At 36.0% G+C, this 22,879-nt stretch overlaps 1 protein-coding gene across 4 annotated transcripts in view; it reads right to left on the bottom strand.

Annotated features, from left to right (window-relative positions):
- Positions 1–22,879, bottom strand: part of KLHDC1 (kelch domain containing 1) — a 58,982-nt gene that overhangs the window by 27,189 nt on the left and 8,914 nt on the right. For 2 of the 4 annotated variants that reach the window (XM_039217326.1, XM_039217330.1), the window contains exons 2-8: positions 17,086–17,156; positions 16,482–16,635; positions 15,978–16,096; positions 7,729–7,807; positions 5,338–5,421; positions 1,864–1,947; positions 1,323–1,381 (exon numbers count right to left, since the gene is read on the bottom strand). In XM_039217326.1, the coding sequence (XP_039073257.1) occupies positions 1,323–1,381; positions 1,864–1,947; positions 5,338–5,421; positions 7,729–7,807; positions 15,978–16,096; positions 16,482–16,635; positions 17,086–17,156 (650 nt within the window). The remainder of the gene's footprint in view (positions 1–1,322; positions 1,382–1,863; positions 1,948–5,337; positions 5,422–7,728; positions 7,808–15,977; positions 16,097–16,481; positions 16,636–17,085; positions 17,157–22,879) is intronic. The other 2 variants (XM_039217327.1, XM_039217328.1) reach the window with 2 other exon arrangements.

Here is a 22,879-nt window from a genome sequence, read left to right as displayed (position 1 = left end):
GATGTCTTCTTTGGAAAAGTGTCTATTCATGTCTTTTGCTCATTTCTTCACTGGATTTTTGTTTTTTGGGTGTTAGGTTCGGTAAGTTCTTTACAGATTTTAGATACTAACCCTTTATCTGATATGTCATTTGCAAATATCTTCTCCTTTCCTGTCAGTTGCCTTTTAGTTTTGCTGATTGTTTCCTTCTCTGTGCAGAAGCTTTTTATCTTGATGAGGTTCCAATAGTTCATGTTTGCTTTTATGTCCCTTGCCTCTGGAGACAGATCAAGTAAGAAGTTGCTATGGGCAAGATCAAAGAGGCTTTCACCTGCTTTTTCCTCTAGGATTTTGATGGCTTCCCTGTCTTACGTTTAGGTCTCTCATCCATTTTGAGTTTATTTTTGTGTATGGTGTAAGAAAGTGGTCCAGCTTCATTCTTCTACATGTTGCTGTCCAGTTTACCCAACACCATTTGCTGAAGAGATTGTCTTTTTTCCATTGGATATTCTTTCCTGCTTTGTTAAAGATTAGTTGGCCATACGTCTGTGGGTTCATTTCTGGGTTCTGTATTCTGTTCCATTGATCTAAGTGTCTGTTTTTGTCCCAGTACCATACTGTCTTGATGATTACAGCTTTATAATACATTTTGAAGTCCAGAAATGTGATGCCTCCAGTTTTGTGCTGGGGTCTTTTGTGCTTCCATACAAATTTTAGGATTGTGTGCCCTAGCTCTGTGAAGAATACTGCTATTATTTTGATAGGGATTACTCTGTGCCAAGATTTTAAAGACAATCTGCTATATTTTTTTCCTGGAACTTTTGCAGTTTCATTTTTAATAGTATTTCTATTTTGGAATAATATATAGCTCTGATTCCATCTCATTACATGAACAGCTGAAGTGATATCTAAAGTGATATGTTTATTCTATTGTTAACTATATGTTTTGAAGTACAAAAAGTAAATTTTTTACATACTTCATTATCTGTTTACTTGTGATGACACCAACAAACTGTTCTTTGTTTCTTCTACTGCCTAGTTCTCAAGAATACTTAGAATAAAACCAGTACTTCCATATAATCAATTTTCAACTGATGGTACTCTCATGTTTTATATGATTTGGTTAAAGAACAAACTCTGAATTTAAATCTGTATATTCTTTGCTTAGACATATAATCCGAAGGAAAAAGATACTAATTCCGTTTTAGAGGCTCAAATTTGGATTATGGTCCCAAACACAGAAGGACGGGGACACACACACACATAGACACACACACACACACACACACACACACACACACACACACACCTTTCAATTAAAACATACTAAATTTCAAACTTACCTTCCAGACCAAGTCCAGGTATCTAAGTTCAGACAGTGCAAATCATTCATCCTAGTTTGCTAAAATAAAAGTATGTAAAATTAGTCCCTGTTTCACATCTCTCATGGGCTAAAATTTTGGTTTTAAAATTAGTTCAGGTTAAAGATAGACTATCTCCATTTTACTCATCTTTACTTATTAGCTTCAGAAGTTTACATATTGGGAAATGCTAAGCATTAATAAAATTAATTTAGAGCTACCCAATTAATGTGTCAAGGGAAAAAGGAAGAACAGGGTTTAAACTAATAGGATTTAAATGTTAAGAAATTAAACGTTTCTGGTTATGCACAAAATGAAGGATTCTCCTCGTTAAAATATGTTTTATAAATCATCTGTGATTACTCATGTATCGTTTAGGGAATGGAAAATAAATAAAATTTATTATTCAATGGTATTTTATTTATCTGGATAATTTGAACACTCAGTTGTTCCCCCAAATCAGAAAATAACTTTTGTGAGATGAATCACACATAAAAATATCATTTCCATGAAAAACACTAACCAAAACACGTCCGCCAAAGATATAGCCCTTATTTCCAAGAACTGCACATGAGTGTGCCGCTCGTGGCTGTGGTGGAACTCCATCCTACAGGCAGAGATGAGAAACAGTGCAAAACTTGAAACATCTCTAAGGAAGTCACACTCAGTATGAGAAATACATGACCACCAAGTCACCATTACCCCTATAATTCAATTAAAGGCCTGATGTAAAAGTTCATTGTAGGGATGCCTGGGCAGCTCAGTCGGTTAAGCACCCAACTCTTGTTTCGGTTTAGATCATGATCTCTCAGTTCGTGATAAGGAGCTCTGTGCTGACAGCATGGAGCCTGCTTGGGATTCTTTCTCTCTCTCCCTCTCTCTCTGACCCTTCCCTACTCATTGCTCTCTGTCTCTCTCTTAAAATAAACAAACATTTAAAGAAACTTCATTGTAAACAGTAATGATTATAAATACTTCTCCTTAAGAATGACATTTACTCATCCTGATCTTTACTTTTTAAAGTGTTTTTCTTAAATGCCTGACGCTATTTAGCAAAATAAAATTTCATGAAAATGTCAGTTTGAAATGTAAGTACTTAAAAATCAAATTTAAAATATTCTCTCCTTGGGGCGCCTGAGTGGCTCAGTCAGTTAAGCGTCCAACTTCGGCTCAGGTCATGATCTCATGGTTCATGGGTTTGAGCCCCGGGTCAGGCTCTGTGCTGACAGCCAGCTCAGAGCCCGGAGCCTGTTTCAGATTCTGTGTCTCCCTCTCTCTCTGACCCTCCCCTGCTCACACTGTCTCTCTCAGAAATAAATAAAACATCAAAAAAATAATAATAAAATATTCTCTCCTCACTTCCCTTTTTTCCCCCACTCCCGAATTAATACTATGAGTGAGGAGTGCACAGTGTGAGAATCTGAGAGACACTAAAAAATTAAATCTGCCCCCTAAAACTCTCAAATCCCACAATAAAAACTTCACTCTTGCTTTAAGCCAAACAGTGCTTTACCGCTTGCTAAAACTCTTCCCATTACTAATAACACTTTTCTATACTTTACTTTGAACAAATATAGCAGATCTTTTCTCTGGAGAAGTTTTGCATTGGTGGGTAAAGACAGAGTATAATGGGTAAATGAATTAATGAGATTCTAAGGGAAAATTTTCTGCATAATTTCCACGTGTTCATGGTAGGAGCCTTTGTGTACACATTTCATTCCAAGTTCTGAAAGAATCTTTTCAACATTTTCAGTGCACTGGCTACTGAATGTGGGCACAGGAAGTTAAAGCTCTACATTCAATATTGGAACTTTTTAGACTTTTCAGGCTTACTTGAATCACTGTCCTGAAGCCACTACAGTAAGAAATAATTCAGATACTACCAATTTAACACTTACATAAATGTGAGAGGACCTTCTGAAATGTGGTCCCCAGTCATTTCAGCAAAACACAGTTTTTATTAATATCCCATCCCTGATTTGAAATTTTGGAAAAATTATTCTACCATAAACACATTTATTATGAATAAATATTAAACTTTTGTCAAATACATTTCATAACCACCTAAACTTCTGAATAAAATGAATTAATATAATTCCAACCAAAAACTAAGAAATGGCATTTGCATTAATCTGTGTGTCTAACTGTATAAATAATGCACAATGCTTTTTTAAATACTGAAAATTTCAGTATTTGAAATTGTCTGAAATACTGAAAATAACTCAAAGATCCCAATTACTAATATATTTTCCTTAAGGGGTAAAAATCCCATGTAGGAAAAACACTTTCAACCCTTCTATTTTACAGATAACATACTACATGGCTTATCTGAAGGACACAGCTTTTTATGACAGAATTAGAATGCAATCCAATTTTTTTCAACTTTTACACCAATAATTGGTACATTCTACCATGTCTTGTCTTTTGATGCTGACATTTGGGAATAATAAAGTAATTTAAGAGTGTCCCTAAAAAATGAAAAGAGGGAATTGCAGCTACAGTCATGTCAGAAAAACATTGAGATAAAATATAATTTAAGAACTTATTTGAAGAAATCATCAGAGAAATTACAGTGAAAATATTGGCAAATATGAACTAAAATAGGGTCATGTGTATGTAAGACTGTTGGAGCAGGTGGGGAGGGCTGTGGACTGAGGTAAGAAGGGAAGGAAGGAGCCAGAGAAAGACTTGAAGTCCAAATACAAGTACTTCAGCTCCCTCATCCCCAGGAGCACACTTTTTTTTTTTTTTTTTTTTTTTTTTTAAGTAGGCTCCAGCCCAACATGGGGTTTGATCTCATGACCCTGAGACCAAGAGTTGCATGCTCCATCAACTGGGCCAGCTAGGTACTCCTGCAGGAGCATGTTCGACAAATATGCCTTCAACAGCTGCAGATCCCTGATTTTTCTCTAAGAAAGCAGAGGGCACAGATGCCTGAAAGAGATCTAGGATAAGTTTCAGTAGATCCAGTCTCAGCAATTTTCTCTACAATTTTTTCTGCTTGTTCTCATATAATTATGTGAATAGAGATAAAATGCTTTTATTTCATTAACAAAGACATTAATCTTAAAATTCAAATGTATGTATGTCATTTATGCATATTAGTGGACAATTTTAGTTTCGCCTGTTCAGCATTCCATCCTGCACAGTTCTGGGGAGTTCATTAGCCACATACCCTGCTCCCTTAGAGTAGGTCTGAGACTCTGGCCTAAACCAATTATCCCCTTGGCAACAGGGACCAATGTAAAGAGTGGGAACATGCCCAAATGTTCCCTGAGTCCTTTTCTAAGACCTGAGTCCTTTTCTAAGACTAATTTGTGGACATTGAAAGAATACAGCACCAATAGAAAAGACTGCTAGGATAGACAGGACCATATTCCCTCCTACATGAGTCTGATGGTCTGCAGTAAAGAGAAATGGACCCAGCATATAAAGAGAAGCAGAGAGAAACTCACAGAGATGGAAAATATTGTTGGTATTGAGTAACTTGCTCCAGTTCCTGAGGCTCAAGCCCTTGCAGCAATTTTGCTGTGTGAGCTACTCCAAAACAGACTTTGCTCCAAGTGAAAGTTTGTTATGGCTTAAACTAACGTGAATTTGTGTTTGCTCACCAGCCCATGAAAGAGTATCAATAATGTATTTTTTGTCATGCTGTAACTGCATGCAGATTTCAAGAGTTTATGAAATATGGACTCTTTAAAATTGTGGACTTCATTATAAAAGGACATTTTAAAAGTGCCATTATTAAATAAGGACATGACACTTATGGGTAGAGAATGACGACTGTACCCTCTTTAGAAGATTTTTCTAGAAAACCTTATCTAACCTGGAGAAAAACCAGGGATTCAAAAAAAGACTATTAGTGACAGTACTCAGGGGGACCCCTTCGTATATAAATATAAACTCAATTGCTAAAATCCAGATAACTTAGCAAAAATGTATCCTTTACAGTATCAATGGATATACCAATTTAAAGGTAACTTTTTAGAATACTTACTTTAATTTCTGGTTGAAACCAACTCCGGGCCTTTGTATCAAATATATGAACATCATTATGCCATCCCCAGAATATCTGTTCTTCCTAAAACAGAAATTTTTTAAAATATTTAAAAGCTTTTATAATTTTTAGATTATTTTTATAAATTTTATTGCATATTTAATGGTGAAATAATGGACACCATTACAAAAATAGAGTTAAGTGTCAGCATAGTCATGAAGCTAACACACACAGCAGTGGCTCAAGAAGTGTGGCCTCCAAACCATAACAGCCACCACCTGGCAACTTGTCCTCTCACAGCACTGCTTCCAGTGAATCATCTTTACTTGGGATAATTTTCCAATTCTCTCAAAGGATTGTCTCTTTTAAAATTGCAGAAGACATAGAAACTAATTTGACAATAAACTATTTGTAAAAAAAAAAAAAATAAATAAATATATTGTTTCCTTATCAGCAATAAAAAAAAAAATAAATAAAATAAAATTGCAGAGGACAGATGACATTTCTATTTTGCAAACTGTTTTCCTAGAGTACATGCTCAGAATTCGTAACCTTTGCAATTAGGAACTTTAGGGGACTATGGTTCTTTTTTCCAAAAAGTTCCAATCACTTGTATTTTACCAAGCAGTTTGTTCGTGTTGGTCAAACTTGTGCTCACTCTCTTCTTTGTCTTCTAAGAGACAAAATGTCAGTGAGGCACCCATTAGGCAGGTGTACTGTATTTAGCATCTCTGGATTGCTGAAATCCTCTGTTACTACTCTAGCTTACCTCTGTGTCAGTTTTATGTTCTATGCCAGAAATACATCATTCATTTTTAGCAGGACTTGTCAAACTAAACAATTTACTTAATTTAAAATCTAAGAGAAAAAAATCTACTGGCACACCAGAAACTTCAGGACATGATCCTTAGCCTAACCTGTACTAGGAGAGAAAAAAAATGAGTAAAAATATTAGATAGAAGTAATGGGGATATATAGTTCTGAAAATTATCAGCAATACTATAAGTAGCAAAGCTTTACAGATATTTTATTTTAAAACTCAAAAACTATGGAAATAAATGAAGAATGTTTTTTTTGATAATTTATTTTTTATTTATTTATTTTTTTTTACAAATAGTTTATTGTCAAGTTGGTTTCCATATAACACCCAGTGCTCATCCCCACAAGTGCCCCTCTCTGTGCCCATCCCTCCCTCCCCCCCCCACACCCATCAGTCCTCAGTTTTTGTCAGCATTCAAGAGTCTCTCATGGTTTGCCTCTCCCCCTTTCCCCCACTATTTCCCCCCTTCTTCTCCCCCATGGTCCTCCGTTAAGTTCCTCCTAATTCTCCTATACATGCAAACACATGATATTTGTCCTTCTCTGCCTGACTTATTTCGCTCAGCATACATGGAGAACGTTTTAAATACCCAAATACAAAAAGATATACATGAAATGTACATATATATTTACATTATAATGTATAAAAACAATATATGCCAGTAGAAGGTCAAGCTAAAGCGTGACTATGTATCCTGGTGCTGGAATCAATGTTTTGTTTGTTTCGTTTGGTTTAAGATTTTATGTGTAAGTAATCTCTACACCCAACATAGGGCTCAAACTTTCAACCCCAAGATCAAGAGTCGCATGCTCCACCGAATGAGCCAAACAGGAGCTCCTGGGATCAATGGTTTTTAAAGTTATCTTTTAAAAGGTTTAATTTTTTCTTTAATGTTTTATTTATGCCTGAGAGAGAGAGAGACAGCATGAACAGGGGAGGGTCAGAGAGAGAGGGAGACACAGAATCCAAAACAGGATCCAGGCTCTGAGCTGGCTGTCAGCACAGAGCCCGACATGGGGCTCGAACCCACGAACCGTGAGATCATGCCTGAGCCGAAGTCGGACGCTTAACCGACTGAGCCACCCAGGCACCCCATTAAAAGGTTTAATTTTTACGTAATGTCTCATTTCACTAGTAATAGTTTATTCTCTAACCAGTAAGAAGTAGGAAAGGTAATATCACTATCAACTTACTCACTGCATTACAGAGGCCAGTCTGAGCTATGAATAGTTCTGGTGGACATACCTAAAAGGAGGTGTATATCAGCAACAGCCATTCTGGTTATCTATGAACAAAGTTTTTCCAAGTTGTGCTAAAGCCACCAATTGTCTAACAGAAGCAGGTATGAGTGATGAATAAAGTGAGAAATTACTCTGCCAGTAGCCATGAAGGCTAACACCACTACATGATAGAACTTCCTCCAACTGAATCTAAATCCAAAAAAAGAAAACACATTTTTTTCATAGTGTCAATTATGGCAATTTAAACTGAGAAAGACTAGGCTCTTGTTTCTAAAGACTTTAAGGGGATACTAAATTCGATGAGAATGTAAAAAGTGGTTTCTTTCTTACCCAAGATGCATCATGAACATCAAAACAGTCCTGGAGTTCACTGTGTCTCCTACACCCATAGCCACCAAAATATATTAATCTGAAAAACAAATACAAGATAACACATTTCAGGAGTTCTACTTGCAGTCTGTTTGCAGAGTTCATCTCTCTTCCCCTAAATAATCTAAACAAGGCAAATAAAGTACAAAACTACAGTTTAAAAAAAATCAAAGAGAGAATGGAAAAATTCTAAATGAACTAATTCCAGAAAGTGATGAGCTCTCAATAGGAGAGAAGAGACACATGCACAAATGCTTTCATTCCTGGTGCAAGAGCAGGAGGAGGAAGAATCTAGGACAGATAGGGTTTGTAAAACAGCTGCATGTAAGCTGGTATGGCAACGTAGAGTCTTAACAAAATCAGCCACAGTTGGAGTTTGAATCCACTTTATAAGTCTTTCACATAGTCTTCAGAGAGCTCACAGTTGGTCACCAACTACTAACGTTTGAGATGAGGTCAGGAGATCTGACAGAAATACCTCAAAAGCATACAAAGCCATTACCGCACACAGGATGCCTGCTCTCAAAAGCCCAGAGGAGGAGGCACAAGGCTGAAAATAATCTCCCAAGGTATGGAAAGTAAAGGTGGGACTGGAGAGCAAAGAGAACTCCCTAGTGATCCAAAGACCTACCAATGAGGCTATAAAAGAGGAAGAGAACTTCCATGGTTCTAAAGCTTGGAAGACTGTGAAGCACAGCAGAACATCTTTAGAAAATCTGCAATGTTCAAACAAGGGGTCCTAGCAAAGGAAAGTCTTGATCTTGCCTCAAAACATTTGAAGCCAGTTGTACAATGGAATCAAACTAAAGTTATAACAACCTCAAACATAAATCAACTACAAATGAGACTGGCTGAACTCCCATTCTAGCAGCCTGAGAAAAACACAAAGGACATGTCCTTTCCTGAAGATAAATATCATTTTTTCCAATCTTTACTGTTCTTTCATACAGAACGTTTGGCATGTATTAAAAAAATTATAAGATACATGAAAAGGCAAAAAAAAAAAAAAGTGACCTATGATCAAGAGAGGAAAGAGTCAATATAAGCTGACCACAAGGTGGTCAGACATAGCATCTACAATAACTATGATAAACTATGATAAAGATGATAAAAGACCTAATTTGTAAAATATGGGCAATATGCAGGAAGAACAGAACAATTTCAGCAGAGGCAGGGAATGATGAAGAATAACTGTTAATTGGAAATGCTAAAAATGAGGGGGAAGTGTAAGAAATAAAGACTTGATTAAATAGCCTTCACAGGAAACTGAATGTAGCAATGGAAATGACCAATGAACTTGAAGATAAGTCAAGAGGTTAATAAAAAGTATCCAAATTAAAACAAAGAGAAGGGGGGAAACCCAGGGAGCCCAAGCTCTGTAGAATAATATCAAATGGGGGCGCCTGGGTGGCTTAGTCGGTTAAGCGTCCGACTTTCGCTTAGGTCATAATCTCGCGGTTCGTGGGTTCGAGCCCCACATCGGGGTCTGTGCCGACTGCCAGCTCAGAGCCTGGAGCCTCTTTCAGAGTCTGTGACTCCCTCTCTCTCTGACCCTCCCCTGCTCACGCTGTCTCTCTCTCTCTCCTAGAAATAAATAAAACATTAAAAAAAAATTTAAAAAAAGGAATAATATCAAATGGTCTAATGTGCATAGGACAGGAGCCCTTAAAGATGAAGAGACAAATAAATGTATAGAAGATATTTGACAATTACTGAGAGCTTCCTAAAACTGAAAGATATAAACCCACCAACCCAAGAAGCTCAGCAACTGCAAGCTGGATAAATACAAAGGAAACTACAAGTAGGAACATTTGTTTAAAAAAAAAAAAAGTTTATTTATTTAGAGAGAGAGAGCATGTACACAAGTGTGAGTGGGGGAGAGGCAGAGAGAGGTAGAGATAATTGAAGCAGGATCCATGATCAGTGCCAACCCCAACATGGGGCTTGAACTTACGACTCTGAGATCATGACCTGAGCTGAAATCAAGAGTTGGAAGCGTAACCAACTGAGCTACCCATGTTATCCCAGATAGGAACATTTTAATCAAATCAATGAAGAGCAAAAATAAAGAATAAAGAAAAACCAGAGTGAATTTCTAACCAGAAAAATGGAGGCCAAAAGCAACATAATAAAATCTTTTTTGCTAAAAACAAAAAACTGTCAACCTAATTGGTAGAGAAAAAAGTCACAAAGGAAATTAAAAATTACCTTGAAATGAATGAAAATGAAAATACAAACAACAAAGAAAATACAATAAAACAAAACTTATGGTGTACAGTGAAGATGGTGCTCAGAGGGAATTTTATAGCTGTAAATGCCCACCATTTTTTAAAAATAAGATTCCAAATCAATAACAGAACTGTACACATTAAGGAACCAAAAAGAGAAGAGGAAATTAAGCCCAAAGATAACAAAAGGAAGGAAATAAGGAAAAATAAGCAAAATAGTGACCAAAAAATAGAAAAATAAACAACAAACTCAAAGTTGGTTCTTTGAAAAGATCAACAAAATTGACAAATCTTTAACTAGGCTGACAAAGAAGAAAAGAGAAGATTCAAAGGAGTAAAACTGGAAATGACAGAAGGAACATTATTATCAACATTACAGAAAATAAAAGGATTTTAAGAGAATACTATAAAAAACTATGGCAACACGTTGGATAATTTAGATGAAATAGGAAAATTTCTGGAAAGACACTATCAAAAATGGTTTATAAGAAATAGAAAAACTGAATAAACCTATAATAAGGAGGCTGAGTCAGTAATCAAAAAACTCACCAACAAAGAAAAGCTCAGGACCATATGGCTTCAGTGGTGAATGATACCAAACATTTATAGAATAATTAATACCAATCTTCTCAAAGTCTTTTTTAAAAATGAGAGGAAAGAACATTTTCTAACTCATTCTAAGACCAGCCAGCCAAAAACATTACAACAAAAGAAAACTACATATATCTGATAAGCAATTAATATCCAGAATAAAGAACTCCTATAACTCAACAACAAAAAGACAACTCAATTTTTTTAAATGGTCAAAGGTCTTGAATACACATTTCTCCAAAGAAGATATACAAACAGCCAATAAACATATGAAAAATGGTCAACATCATTAGTCCCTGGGAAAATACAAATCAAAACCACAATGAACACCACTTCACACCCACTATGATGCTTATTATTTTTAAAAATTTTTTAATGTTTATTTTGTTTTTTGAGAGAGAAAGAAAACACAAGCGGGGGGAGGGACAAAGAGAGAGGGAGACACAGAATCTGAAGCAGGATCTAGGCTCTGAGCTCTAAGCACAAAGCCCAGTACGAGACTTGAACCCATGAACCTTGAGATCATGACGTGAGCCAAAGTCAGATGCTTAACCAACTGAGCCAACCAGGCATCCCTGCCTATAATTTTTTAAAAAGAAGAAGAAAAAGAATAAAGAAATAAAGGAAGAAACAGCAAGTGTTGGCAAGAAAAGTTAGAACCCAAGTATATTGCCAGTGCAAATATAAAATGGCAGAGTCACTGTAAAAAACAGTTTGGTGCTTTCTCAAAAAATTAAACACAGAATTACCATATGACTTGGAAATTCTACTCTTACGTATATACCCAAAAGAATTGGAAACAGGGACTCAAACAATACTTGTAAGCCAGTGTTCACAGCAGCATTTTTCACAATAGCCAAAAGGTGAAAACAAAACAAGTGTTCATCAACATATGAACAAATAAATAAATGGGTAACAGTGCATACAATGGAATGTTATTCAGCCTTAAAAAGGAAGAAGCCTCATACATATAACACAGTGAACTCTGAAAATATTTTAAGTGAAATAAGCCAGACACTAGGAACAAATACTGAATGATTCTACTTCTATGAAATATCTATTATAGGCAAATTCACAGAGATAGAAAATAGATAAGAGGTGACCACAGGTTAGGGAGAAGAGAGAATGGGGAGGTATTGTTTAATGACTAGAGTCTCTGTTTGGAGTGATGATAAATTTTGGAACTAAATACAATAAAACCTTGGTTTGAGACCATAATTTGTTCCGGAAACGAAGTGCAATCCAAAGCACTTGTATATCAAAGCAAATTTCAAGAGCCATTGTTGGCTCAGTTGTGATCATGTGACTTAGGCATCACATACCACTTGTATTGCAAGATATTGCTTGTTTATCAAGTTAAAATTTATTAGAGGGACGCCTGGTTGGCTCAGCCAGTCAAGCGTTTGGCTTTGGCTCAGGTCATGATTTTCCAGTCCATGAATCTGACCCTCGCATTAGGCTCTGTGCTGACCGCTCAGAGCCTGGAGTGTGCTTCAGATTCTGTGTTTCCCTCTCTCTCTCTGCCCCTCCTCCACTGATTCTCTGCCTCTCTCTCAAAAATCAATAAACATTAAAATTTTTTTTTAATTATTAGAAATGTTTTCTCGTCTTGCAGAATACTCACAAAACAAATTACTCATAATCCAAGGTTTTACTGTAATGGTATGGTTGTATGATCACTGCACTGGACACTTAAACATAATTAAAATGGCAAATTTTATGTTATATGTATTTTAGCATGACTTTTTAAAAGAGGTGTAGTAAAAAGTAAGTCTCTCTCCTACTCTCAGTCACTCAATTTCCTTGCCTAGGGCAACTACTGTTATCAGTTCCTTGTATATGTGAACAAGGAAAACTTCAAAGGACCAAAAATTCTTTGTGGGGTTAGGATCAATTAAGTCTAGGACACAAAAGCACTAACCATAAGGAAAAAAATGGTAAATTAGACTATATTGAAATCAGATAACACCATTGACACAACAGATACATGTCCAACAGAAATGTTTACCCTTATGTACCAAAATCTGTAGAATACTCATAGCTATATTATTCCAAAGAGTCAAAAAGTGGAAATGACCCAAATGTCTATCAACAGTAGAATGAATACAACTTAGTATTTCATTTAATATAATAACATACAGGAAAGAAAACAAACTATAGGTACATACAACATCAGGAATGAACCTCAAAAATATAATTTCAGTTAAAGTATAAATTCTATAGAATGCCATATATAATATAAAAAACAAAACTATATAAAATATAAAAAAAACAATAACTAATTTAGGATACTAGAAGTCAGGATAATGGTTTCTTTTAGGAAAGGGGCTGAGCATACTGATTAGGAATGGACATAATGGATTCTACAGTGTTGATGATGTTCTTTCTTGGGTGGTGGTTACATACATGTGTTCGTTTTGTGATAACTATTTAAGGTATACACTTATGACTTATAATAGTCCTATAAGAATGTTCTGTAGAGCTTCAATATCTAAACTAGTGAAGTATTTGTACATTAACAGATCAATGGAATAGAAAACTCAGATCTAAATACCAATGAATATTAGTTAAATACATAATAAAGGTAGCATCTGAAATAAGTGAGTTACAGACAGGTAGCCATTCAGAAAAAGATAGCCCTAGATCCACATCTCATATCATTTGCAGAGTAAGTCCCAAATGAATAAACAATTCAAATGTAAAAAAATAAAATGACAAAAGTACTAGAGAAAAATACAGGGGTGCCTGAGTGGCTCAGTTGGTTAAGTGTCCAACTTGGGCTCAGGTCATGATCTTGTGGTCTGTGAGTTAAAGCCCTGCATCAGGCTCTATGCTCAGAACCTGGAGCCTGCTTTGGATTCTGTATCTCCCTCTCTGCCCCTGCCCCACTCATGCTTTCTCTCCCTCTCTCTCTCTCAAAAATAAACATTAAGGGGCACCTGGGTGGCTCAGTTGGTTAAGCGTCCGACTTCCACTCAGGTCATGATATCACAGCTCATGGGTTCAAGCCCCACGTCGGGCTCTGTGCTGACAGCTAGCTCGGAGCCTGGAGCCTGCTTCAGATTCTGTTTCTCCCTCTCTCTCTGACCCTCCCCTGCTCACGCTGTCTCTCTCTTTCTCGGAAATAAATAAAAAAACATTTTAAAAAACATTAAAAAATAAATTTTAAAATTCTTTAAAAAAGAAAAAACTACGTTGGTGAATTAATGTATAACTTTGCAATCAAGATTCAAGATCAAGAGGCCATAAAAGAAATTATTGGTAAAAAAAGAAACTATTGATAAATTTACCTAAATAAGTTTTAAAAATCTGTTTAATGTATGTATTACACATATTAATAAGAAAACTCAAAAGACAAATGTCCAACTAGAAAAAATATTTTCATATCATATCAGTCATACACTAATTTCCTTAATATATAAATAACACCTAGAAAATGAGTTTATAAAGGAAAACTCAAATAGAAAATAATTAGCAAAGGACAAAAATAGTTCAAAGAAAAAGAAATAAAAATTACACTTAAACATATGAAAATACATTCAAACTCACTAAAATTTTTTCAGTGAAAATGAAAATAAGACTGAGACATTTCCATCTATCAGTATGGCAAACAAATAAACAATCTGAGTTTGCCAGCAAACTCTTGGCAAGACTACAGAGAAATAAGCATTCCATTGTTGAGAATGCAAAAGGGCCCCACTTCTATGGAGGAAAAATTGGCAAAATCTGATGGTATGGGTTTCATTGTGTTCTCCTAAAATTCATATGTTGAAGTCCCAATATATCAGAATGTGACCTTATTTGGAGATAGGTTCTTTACAGAGGCAATCAAGTTAAAATGAGGTCATCAGGGGAGGCCTTAACCCAGTATGCCTGGTGTCTTTATAAAAGGGAAAATCTGGAGACAGACAAGCGTGCACAGAGAGAATCCTACGTGAACATGAAAACAGATCAGAGTGACATCTCCACATGCCCAAGAACATCAGATTGCCAGCAAAAGTGGGGCGCCTGGGCTCAGTTGGTTAAGCCTCAAACTTCAGCTCAGATCATGATCTTGTGGTCCACAGTTTTGAGGCTTATGTCTAGCTCTGTGCTGACAGCTCAGAGCCTGGAGCCTGCTTCAGATTCTGTGTCTCCCTCTCTCCCTGCCCCTCCCCTGCTCACACTCTGTCTGTCAAAAATAAATAAAACATTAAAAAAAATTTTTTTAAGTTTGCCAGCAAATCACTAGAAGTTAGGGGAGAGGCATGGAATAGATTATTCCTCAAAACCTAGAGAAGGAACCAACCATGCTGATCCTTTGATCTCGGACTTCCAGTTTCTAGAAACATGAGAAAGCACATTTCTGTTGTTTAAGCCCCTTAGTTTATGGTACTTTGTTACAACAGCCTTGGCAAACTAAACATTTGTCAAAATTATAAATTCAATCTAATTTTATCCAGTGGATCTATCTGTAATCATACAAACACACACACACACACACACACACACACAGACATTCATTAAGGCATAGTTTGTAAGAGCAAAGGAATGTAAATAATTTAAATATTATTTCATTTATAGAGAAAAGGTTAAATAAACCCATGGTATATTCTGAAAGAGGAATACTATACAGCTATGAAAGAAAAAAAGGAAGGAAGGATGGAAGAAGAAAGGAAGGGAGGAAGAAAATCAGCTTTCTAACTAGGGATTCCAAAAGATGGAAGAGCTCCTTGGTACACTGTAAACTAAGAGAAGGAGCAGGGTGCAGAAGACTATACAGAGTACACTACTCTTTGTATAAGGAAGAGAGAAAAGGAATACACACATACACTCCTATGTATTTGCTTCTACTTGCATAAAGTAATACTGATGGCAGTGGTTTCCAAACTTGTCTGCATCTTGGAATCACCTGAGGAGTTTCAAAACATCATACCCCTAGAGATGGTGATTCAATTTGTGTAAAGTATCACCTGGGCTTTGAATTTTTTTTAAAAAATCCCCAGGTGATTACAATAGCAGACAAATCTGAGAACCACTGATTTAAGAATACAAAAGATATTAATTGAAGTAGCTATTTCATAGGTGGGGGAGGGGGGAACAAAGTGGATGGGGACAGGGGTGGAAGCCAGACCTTTCACGTTAGACTTTTTAAGATGGTTTTGATTTTTGAACCATGTGAATGTGTTAACTATTTAGAAATATTAATTAACTTTATTTTAAAAAAATAGTTGCATTCATAGTGTTTCTTTTTATGACATGGCTCTTACCCAGGATGCAGAACTGCCATTACCAACAGAGTCAAAACAAGTTTGTAATTACATCTTGAAAAAATTCAGACTTTCAACTTTTATCTGTTGCAGCCACCACCCTTGCTTAAGTGTACTTAAGGAGATGATTCCGCCGCATTACCTGTCTTTATATACCCAGCAAGAAAGTTTATCACGTGGTGTGGGTGGTTGTCCTTCAAAATTGGTGATTTTTTCCCAAACGTAGGTTCCATCTCTTGTTCGCAAATTAACAAAATAAAGCTTTTAAAAGAGGAGAACACCATTAGCAGACAGGGAATTTAAAAATTAATCTGTGTCTGAAAGATATGTGATCCAAAAATTAATAACTCTTTTTTCTTTTTGAAAGGTAAAAATTTTCTTTGTAAAGTTAATAAAAATAAGGCTGTGTTTTCGAAGCAAAAGTGACATATAAAACACATCCATAAAATGGATCTTTTCTCATCATGCTCTGTCCTATAGACACCAACTAAGCAGGGAGCTAACTCTGAAGCAGAAAGATGTGGAAGAAGAACACAAAGGCTGCATTTTCACTGTATTTTTAAAACCTGTAAGCTTAAAATTTTCTACATACATCTTCTTCAAATAGTTGTAAACATGCGAGATTAAGTGATACACTGAATATTACATTTTTCTGCACTCCTGAATTGAAAGAAAATATTACTCGATTGCTGTATCCTTTGTCATCATATCCTCCAAAAACGTACAGCTTTCCATTAATGCAAACACCACAACTTCCTGACATGGAGGTAGGGAGTTCTCCTTCCATGAGGTGCATTGTCCTGCAGCAAGAATAACATGGAATTCCATGACTTTCTAGAAAGGCATTAAAATTCCCTTTGAACTCCATGAGTACTCTTTCAATGAATATTGCCATTGACAACTGTAATCGAAGCGCAATGGTAGCCAATACGGTGAAAACTCTAATCCATGGTAAAGATTGTTCAACCTACTGGGAAAAAAAATCACAAAAGTATCACTAGAATTGGGAATTAACTGGTACAACAAAGCAAAGTCTTCTGGGGTAGCTTGAACCTTGAGAGGAATGGAGCAGAGAGAGGAAGGGAATAAGGTAAAGAAAGAGCCAGAGAGAATAAAGCATTCAAAGAAAAGGAAAGGGTCATGCTAAATGTTGAAGTATGTTCTAAGTTTGGTCTTAAATTTCCTGTAATCTATGAAAATATTTAAATCAGATTTTAAGGTTGGACATTCTACAATTTAAAATTACTTACCACAACCCACTATCAATATCATAGGTCCAAATTTCATCATTAGGCAAATATACTTCATTGTCTTCAATAGACTAAAAACAGAATACATAAAATTATGTTTATCAATTACACAGTAACAATTAAAAGTTTCCTCAGGATGGGCTATCTGTGCTTAAAATGCTGCAAGACACAAAATTATAAACAGGTTCTGAGATTTTTTTTCAATTAAGATAGGTCAAAAAAAAGAGGAAAAAAAGACATTTTCTAAGAGAAAATAGGCAAACAAGAAAGGCTTATAATACAAAATAGCAAGTATATGAGTCTTGAGAAAAAGACTCGAGAAAATTAAACCTTAAAAAGGGATTTGGAGTAAGGGAAAATGGTAAAATAATACCATTCAGAGCAGAACAGCGAAGACTACAAAGTCAAGAAGAAAAGGAGTATCAAAAGACGGCAATATGTTTTGGGTGAAAGGAAGGACTTCAGGAAGGAAATTTTTATAACCTATAATTAAGAGCACTATATCAGATATTTTGATTTACTGAGTGTATTTTTTTGAGTGCCTACTATATGCAAGGCATAGTGTTAGGTGTTCATTAAATATAGAATCTAAGGATCAAGAATAACTTAACTAGTCAAAATGAATTCATATAACCTCTAAAGAAGCTGATAACATCAACAGAATAGTACATTCTGACATTTAGGATGAAAAGAGAAATAAGATTAGAGAAATCGTGTTTATATTAAGTGTTAAAACCTTAGGAATTAAAATAAATTCTTATATACATCCACCATAATTTATTAGTCTGTAAAATAATTCAAAAACAGCTAGTTTTAAAAGATAGCAGTTTAAGAATTTCTAAGACAGAATGATAATTATTAACTGGCGAAAGAGTTGGTTGGTTTTCTCATTGATTAAATTAAAAAAAATAGTATCTTGACTAACAAGTATCTGACCCCTGCCACCCTCTCTCTCACTCTTTCTCTCTCCTTCCTCTCCCGACCTCACACATACATACACACAAAGAAAAAAACCATTCTATTAATTCCAAGGAAACTTCCACTCCTGTCTGGTTGTAGGAGCTGTATTAGATGGATAAGTAAACAAATAATTGTAAGAAGTGTGCTAACTGTATGATTCTAAGACTTAATGGCATCAGGCTCCAGTAGCCTCGTGTATACACCTTGACAACAGAAATTTTATGAAACTAGATTGTCATTATTCTCCTTAAGTCTCTTCAATGCTTTCCCACTGCCCTCAGTTTTTGCACCACCCCATTTAAAAGTGGGGGGCAGTGGGACAGTCTAAAATCTCTGATTCTGCATTATATGGCACATGCTATCCCTCCAAAGCTTTTCTTGCCTTTTCACTCACTATGCTCTAGTCGTCTTTCAGTTCCCAAATCTCTGCAAATTCCTTGCTGCAACAGGGCCTTCACCTGTGCTCATCTTTCCTCTTGAATGCTCTTCTGGAATGTGCCCGGGGTAACTACTCATTCTTTGGAAATCAGTTTAAATGTTGCTTCTCTAATCTCCCAGAATAAGGTTATAGGATTAAGGTCTCCATTAAATGCTCTCCCATAGTACTGTACTTCAATTCCAAGTCCTTCGTCTGTCAGTATCACACCCACCCACCACTACCACTAACCTTTAAGCTTCGTAAGCGTGAGTGCATGGGTCATGTTTATCTTGTTATAACTCTGTTCCCAGAGCCCAGCACAGTACCTCACACATAAAAGGCAAATGTAATGTTTGCTGACTGAGGATGGATAAGTGAATAATACTTGTTAAACCGACTACAGACTTACCTGAGTCTGATTTTTTTTTTTTTTTAATCCCTTTGGGGGCACCTGGGTGGCTCAGTTGGTTAAATGTCCAGCTCTTGATTCTGGCATAGGTCATGATCTCATGGTTCGTGAGTTGGATCTGCACTGCCAGTGCAGAGCCTCTTGGGAATCTCTCTTTCCCCCCTCTCTCTCCTTCCCCTGCTCACACTTTTTCTCTCTCAAAAAATAAACCTAAAAAAATATTCCTTTTACTAATCTTTAAATGGGGTGGTGCAAAAACACAAATCAATCACAGAATTGAAAAATTTGGACTTGGTTCCCTCTTGTTTTCTGAGAGATTTCATTCCTAAATTATCCCATCTTTTCTACATCATTAAGTTTTCCTTCTCTACTAGATTATTCCTATTGATGTCCAAACATGACTTGCTATCTTTCATCTTTAAAAAACAAAGTCTCCCTTAACCCCTTCTCCTATTTCTTGGATCCCTCCACAACAAAACTCCCACATTAACTATAGTGAGTGTCCCCCCTGTTTCACATCACATTCTCTCATCAATTCAGATTAATCTGGCTTCTGAGCCCATCATTCCACTAAAATTGCTCTGTCAAGATGACCCTAAAAAAGAGAATTCATTAAGTGATTTATCCAGAAATATGGCCCAGAGAGATGGAATATATTTCTTAAAAAGAGATATGGAAAAAGAGAAAAAAGAACTAGGTCTAACCAGAATTTCATTAGCCTGTAATAGAATGTGGAAAAGGCAATTTTTGAAGAGACAAAAGCTGGGAATTTTACAAAATTGTTGAACATCATCAATCCTTGAGATCTAGAAGTCCTAACAAGTTCCAAGCAAGATAAATAAATAGAAATCCATACCAAGATACATCACAGTAAAACTGCAGAACATCAAAGAAAAACATTTTCTTAAAATCTTCCAGATAGAAAACAAATCACCTTCAAACAAAATGGCAACTGATGACTGAATTCCCATTAGCAACAGCCAAGACTAAGTATTAGCCAATGTGTTTAATGAAAGTAACTGTCAACCTAGAATTCTATACCGAGTGAAAATATATTTTAAGAACCAAGGTAAAATAAAGAAATTTTCAGACAAACAAAAGTTGAGACAGCTGGCCAATAATTCACCCTCATTTAAAAAAATTCTAGGGGTGCCTAGTTGGCTCAGTTGGTACAGCATCCGACTCTTTTTCTTTTTAAGTTTATTGATTTTGAGAGAGAGAGAGTAGGGGAGGAGCAGAAAGAGAAGGAGAGAGACTCCCAAGCAGACTCTGTACAGAGCCAGATGCAGGATTGGAATTCACCAACCATGAGATCATGGCCTGAGCCAAAGTCTGATGCTTAACTGACTGAGCCACTTAGGCACCCAGAACATCCAACTCTTGATCCCAGAAAAGTAAGTTCAAGCCCCACCTTGGGCATGGACCCTACTTAAAAAATTCAGAAAAGAAAAGAAATTTTAAAAATATTTTTAAATTTTATTTTGAGAGAGAGAAAGAGAGAGAGAGAGAGAACAAGTGGGGGAGGCTCAGAGAGAAGGAGAGACAGAATCCCAAGCAGGCTCCACACCATCATCACAGATCAATACAGGGCTCGAACTCACAAACCATGAGATAACAACCTGATCTGAGAGCAATAGTCAGACACAAAACTGTGCCACCTAAGCGGCCCAAGAAATTCTAATAGCTATTTCAAGCAAAAGAAAAATGATCTGAAGGGGCGCCTGGGTGGCTTAGTCAGTTGAGCGTCCGACTTTCGCTTGGGTCATGATCTCGCGGTTCGTGGGTTCGAGCCCCGCGTAGGGCTCTGTGCTGACTGCCAGCTCAGAGCCTGGAGCCTGTTTCAGAGTCTGTGACTCCCTCTCTCTCTGACCCTCCCCTGCTCACGCTGTGTCTCTCTCTCTCTCTCCTAGAAATAAATAAAACATTTAAAAAAAAAAAAAAGAAAAGAAAAATGATCTGCAATTAAAGATCTGAAATGTGATAAGAAATGGTATGACAAGATATTGGTAAATTTAAACACAGAAAAAGGGCTAAACTTCTTTTGATGCTTAAGTTAAGGAGAGGGAAACAGGACAGGACTACCTAGGGAAAGGGGTGATCAGACTTAAAACTTTCTAAAGTACTTCAACTCTCTGAGACAAAGAAAAACTATTAATTGTGAACTTTGTGAAGTATTCATGTTGAAAGAGAATAGCTAGCTCCTACATGGTTAGAAATAAATCATATAATTTCTACATAGTAAAGACAAAAAGAAAAAAAAGGAAAGAGAACAACAACAAAAAAACACTCCTTAAACAATCCTCAAAATGAAAAAGTTAAAGGGGCGCCTGAGTGGCTCAGTCAGTTGAGCTTCCAACTTTGGTTCAGGTTATGATCTCGTGATTCATGAGTTTGAGCCCCAGGTAGGGCTCTGTGCTGACAGCTCAGAGCCTGGAGCCTGCTTCAGATTCTGTGTCTCCCTCTCTCTCTGCTCCTCCACCATTCACACTCTGTCTTTCTCTCAAAAATACATAAACATTTAAAAAAATGAAAAAGTTAAGGAGGAGGAAGAAAAGAGAAAGGGGGGAAAATAAAATACATTTGATGAAAATAGTATATCAGAATCACATTAAGAGAAAATAGCCTAAAATCTTCAGATAAAATATACAGAAGGTCAGACTAGACAAAAACAAGATCCAGTTATGTTCAGGTCATAAGACATACATCTAAAATATAAAGATATACAAAGTTTTCATTAGAAGGTAGAAAAAGGTATGCCATGCAAATAGTAACCAAAAGAAAACTGGTATAACTGTAGTGAGAAAATAGATTTTAAGGCAAGTAATATTACTATAAAGAAGATCATTACAAAATAATAAAATGTTCAATTATCCAGAAATATATAATTCTAAATTCATATACACATAAAGAGGCAGCCTAAAATACATTAAAGTAAAAACTGACAGGATCTGGGGTGCCTGGGTGGCTCCGTCCGTTGAGCCGCCGACTTCAGCTCAGGTCATGATCTCACGGTTCGTGGGTTTGAGCCCCGCATCAGGCTCTGTGCTGACAGCTAGCTCAGAGTCTGGAGCCTGCTTCAGATTCTGTATTTCCCTCTCTCTCTAACCTTCCCCTCTTCACACTGTCTCTCTCTCAAAAATAAGTAAAACATTAAAAATTTTAAAAAAAAAACCTGACAGGATCAGTCAACAAATCTATAGTCAGAATAGGAGTTTTTAATACCTGTTACAGTAATTGATGGAATAGGAAATAAAATAATGAAAAAGGATAAAGAAGATTCAGTCAGCAAAGACTGATAAAATAGACATAAATAAAACATTTTACCTGATAATTAGAATATATATATTTTTAAGAGCTAATGGTTCATTTATGAAAACTGATCATATGCTAGTCCTTAAAGCAAGTCTCAACATATTCCAAAGGACTGCATCAGACAGACATATATTATATTCTGAGTATGACACAATTAAGTTAGAAATTAATAACAGAACCTAATTATAAAAATAGTACAGAAATTTAAAATATTTTCCCAAACAACTTATGGGTCAAATAAGAAATAACAGTGGAAAGTATAAAATATTAAGACTGAAAAATAACAAAATACTGCTTATCAAAAGGAGGAGGAGAACTAAAGAGGTACTTAGAAGAAAATGTATAGTCTTACACACTTAAAGAACTTAAAAGTCTCAAAAAAATGAATTAAGCATCCAACTTGAGAAGTTCAAGAAATAACAGCATAATAAACCTATAGCAAGTAGGAGGAAAGGGGCACCTGGGTGGCTCTGTCAGCTGAGTGACCAATTCTTGATTTCAGCTCAAATCATGACCTCATGGGTTTGTGGGATCAAGCCACGCATCAGCTGTGCTGACAGTGCAGAGCCTGCTTGGATTCTCTCTCTCCCTCTTTCTCTCTCTCAGAATAAACATTTTAAAAAAAGTAAGAGGCAATAAAAAGCAAACATTAATGAAATAAAAAAATACAACAGAGAAGATCAAGTAAACCAAAA

Source organism: Hyaena hyaena, unplaced genomic scaffold (assembly GCF_003009895.1).
Source record: "Hyaena hyaena isolate Hyena2069 unplaced genomic scaffold, ASM300989v1 scaffold_683, whole genome shotgun sequence".
NCBI classification, from domain to species: domain Eukaryota; kingdom Metazoa; phylum Chordata; class Mammalia; order Carnivora; family Hyaenidae; genus Hyaena; species Hyaena hyaena.
Note: the sequence above shows the minus strand (reverse complement) of the source record. Positions and strands in the feature narration are given on the sequence as shown.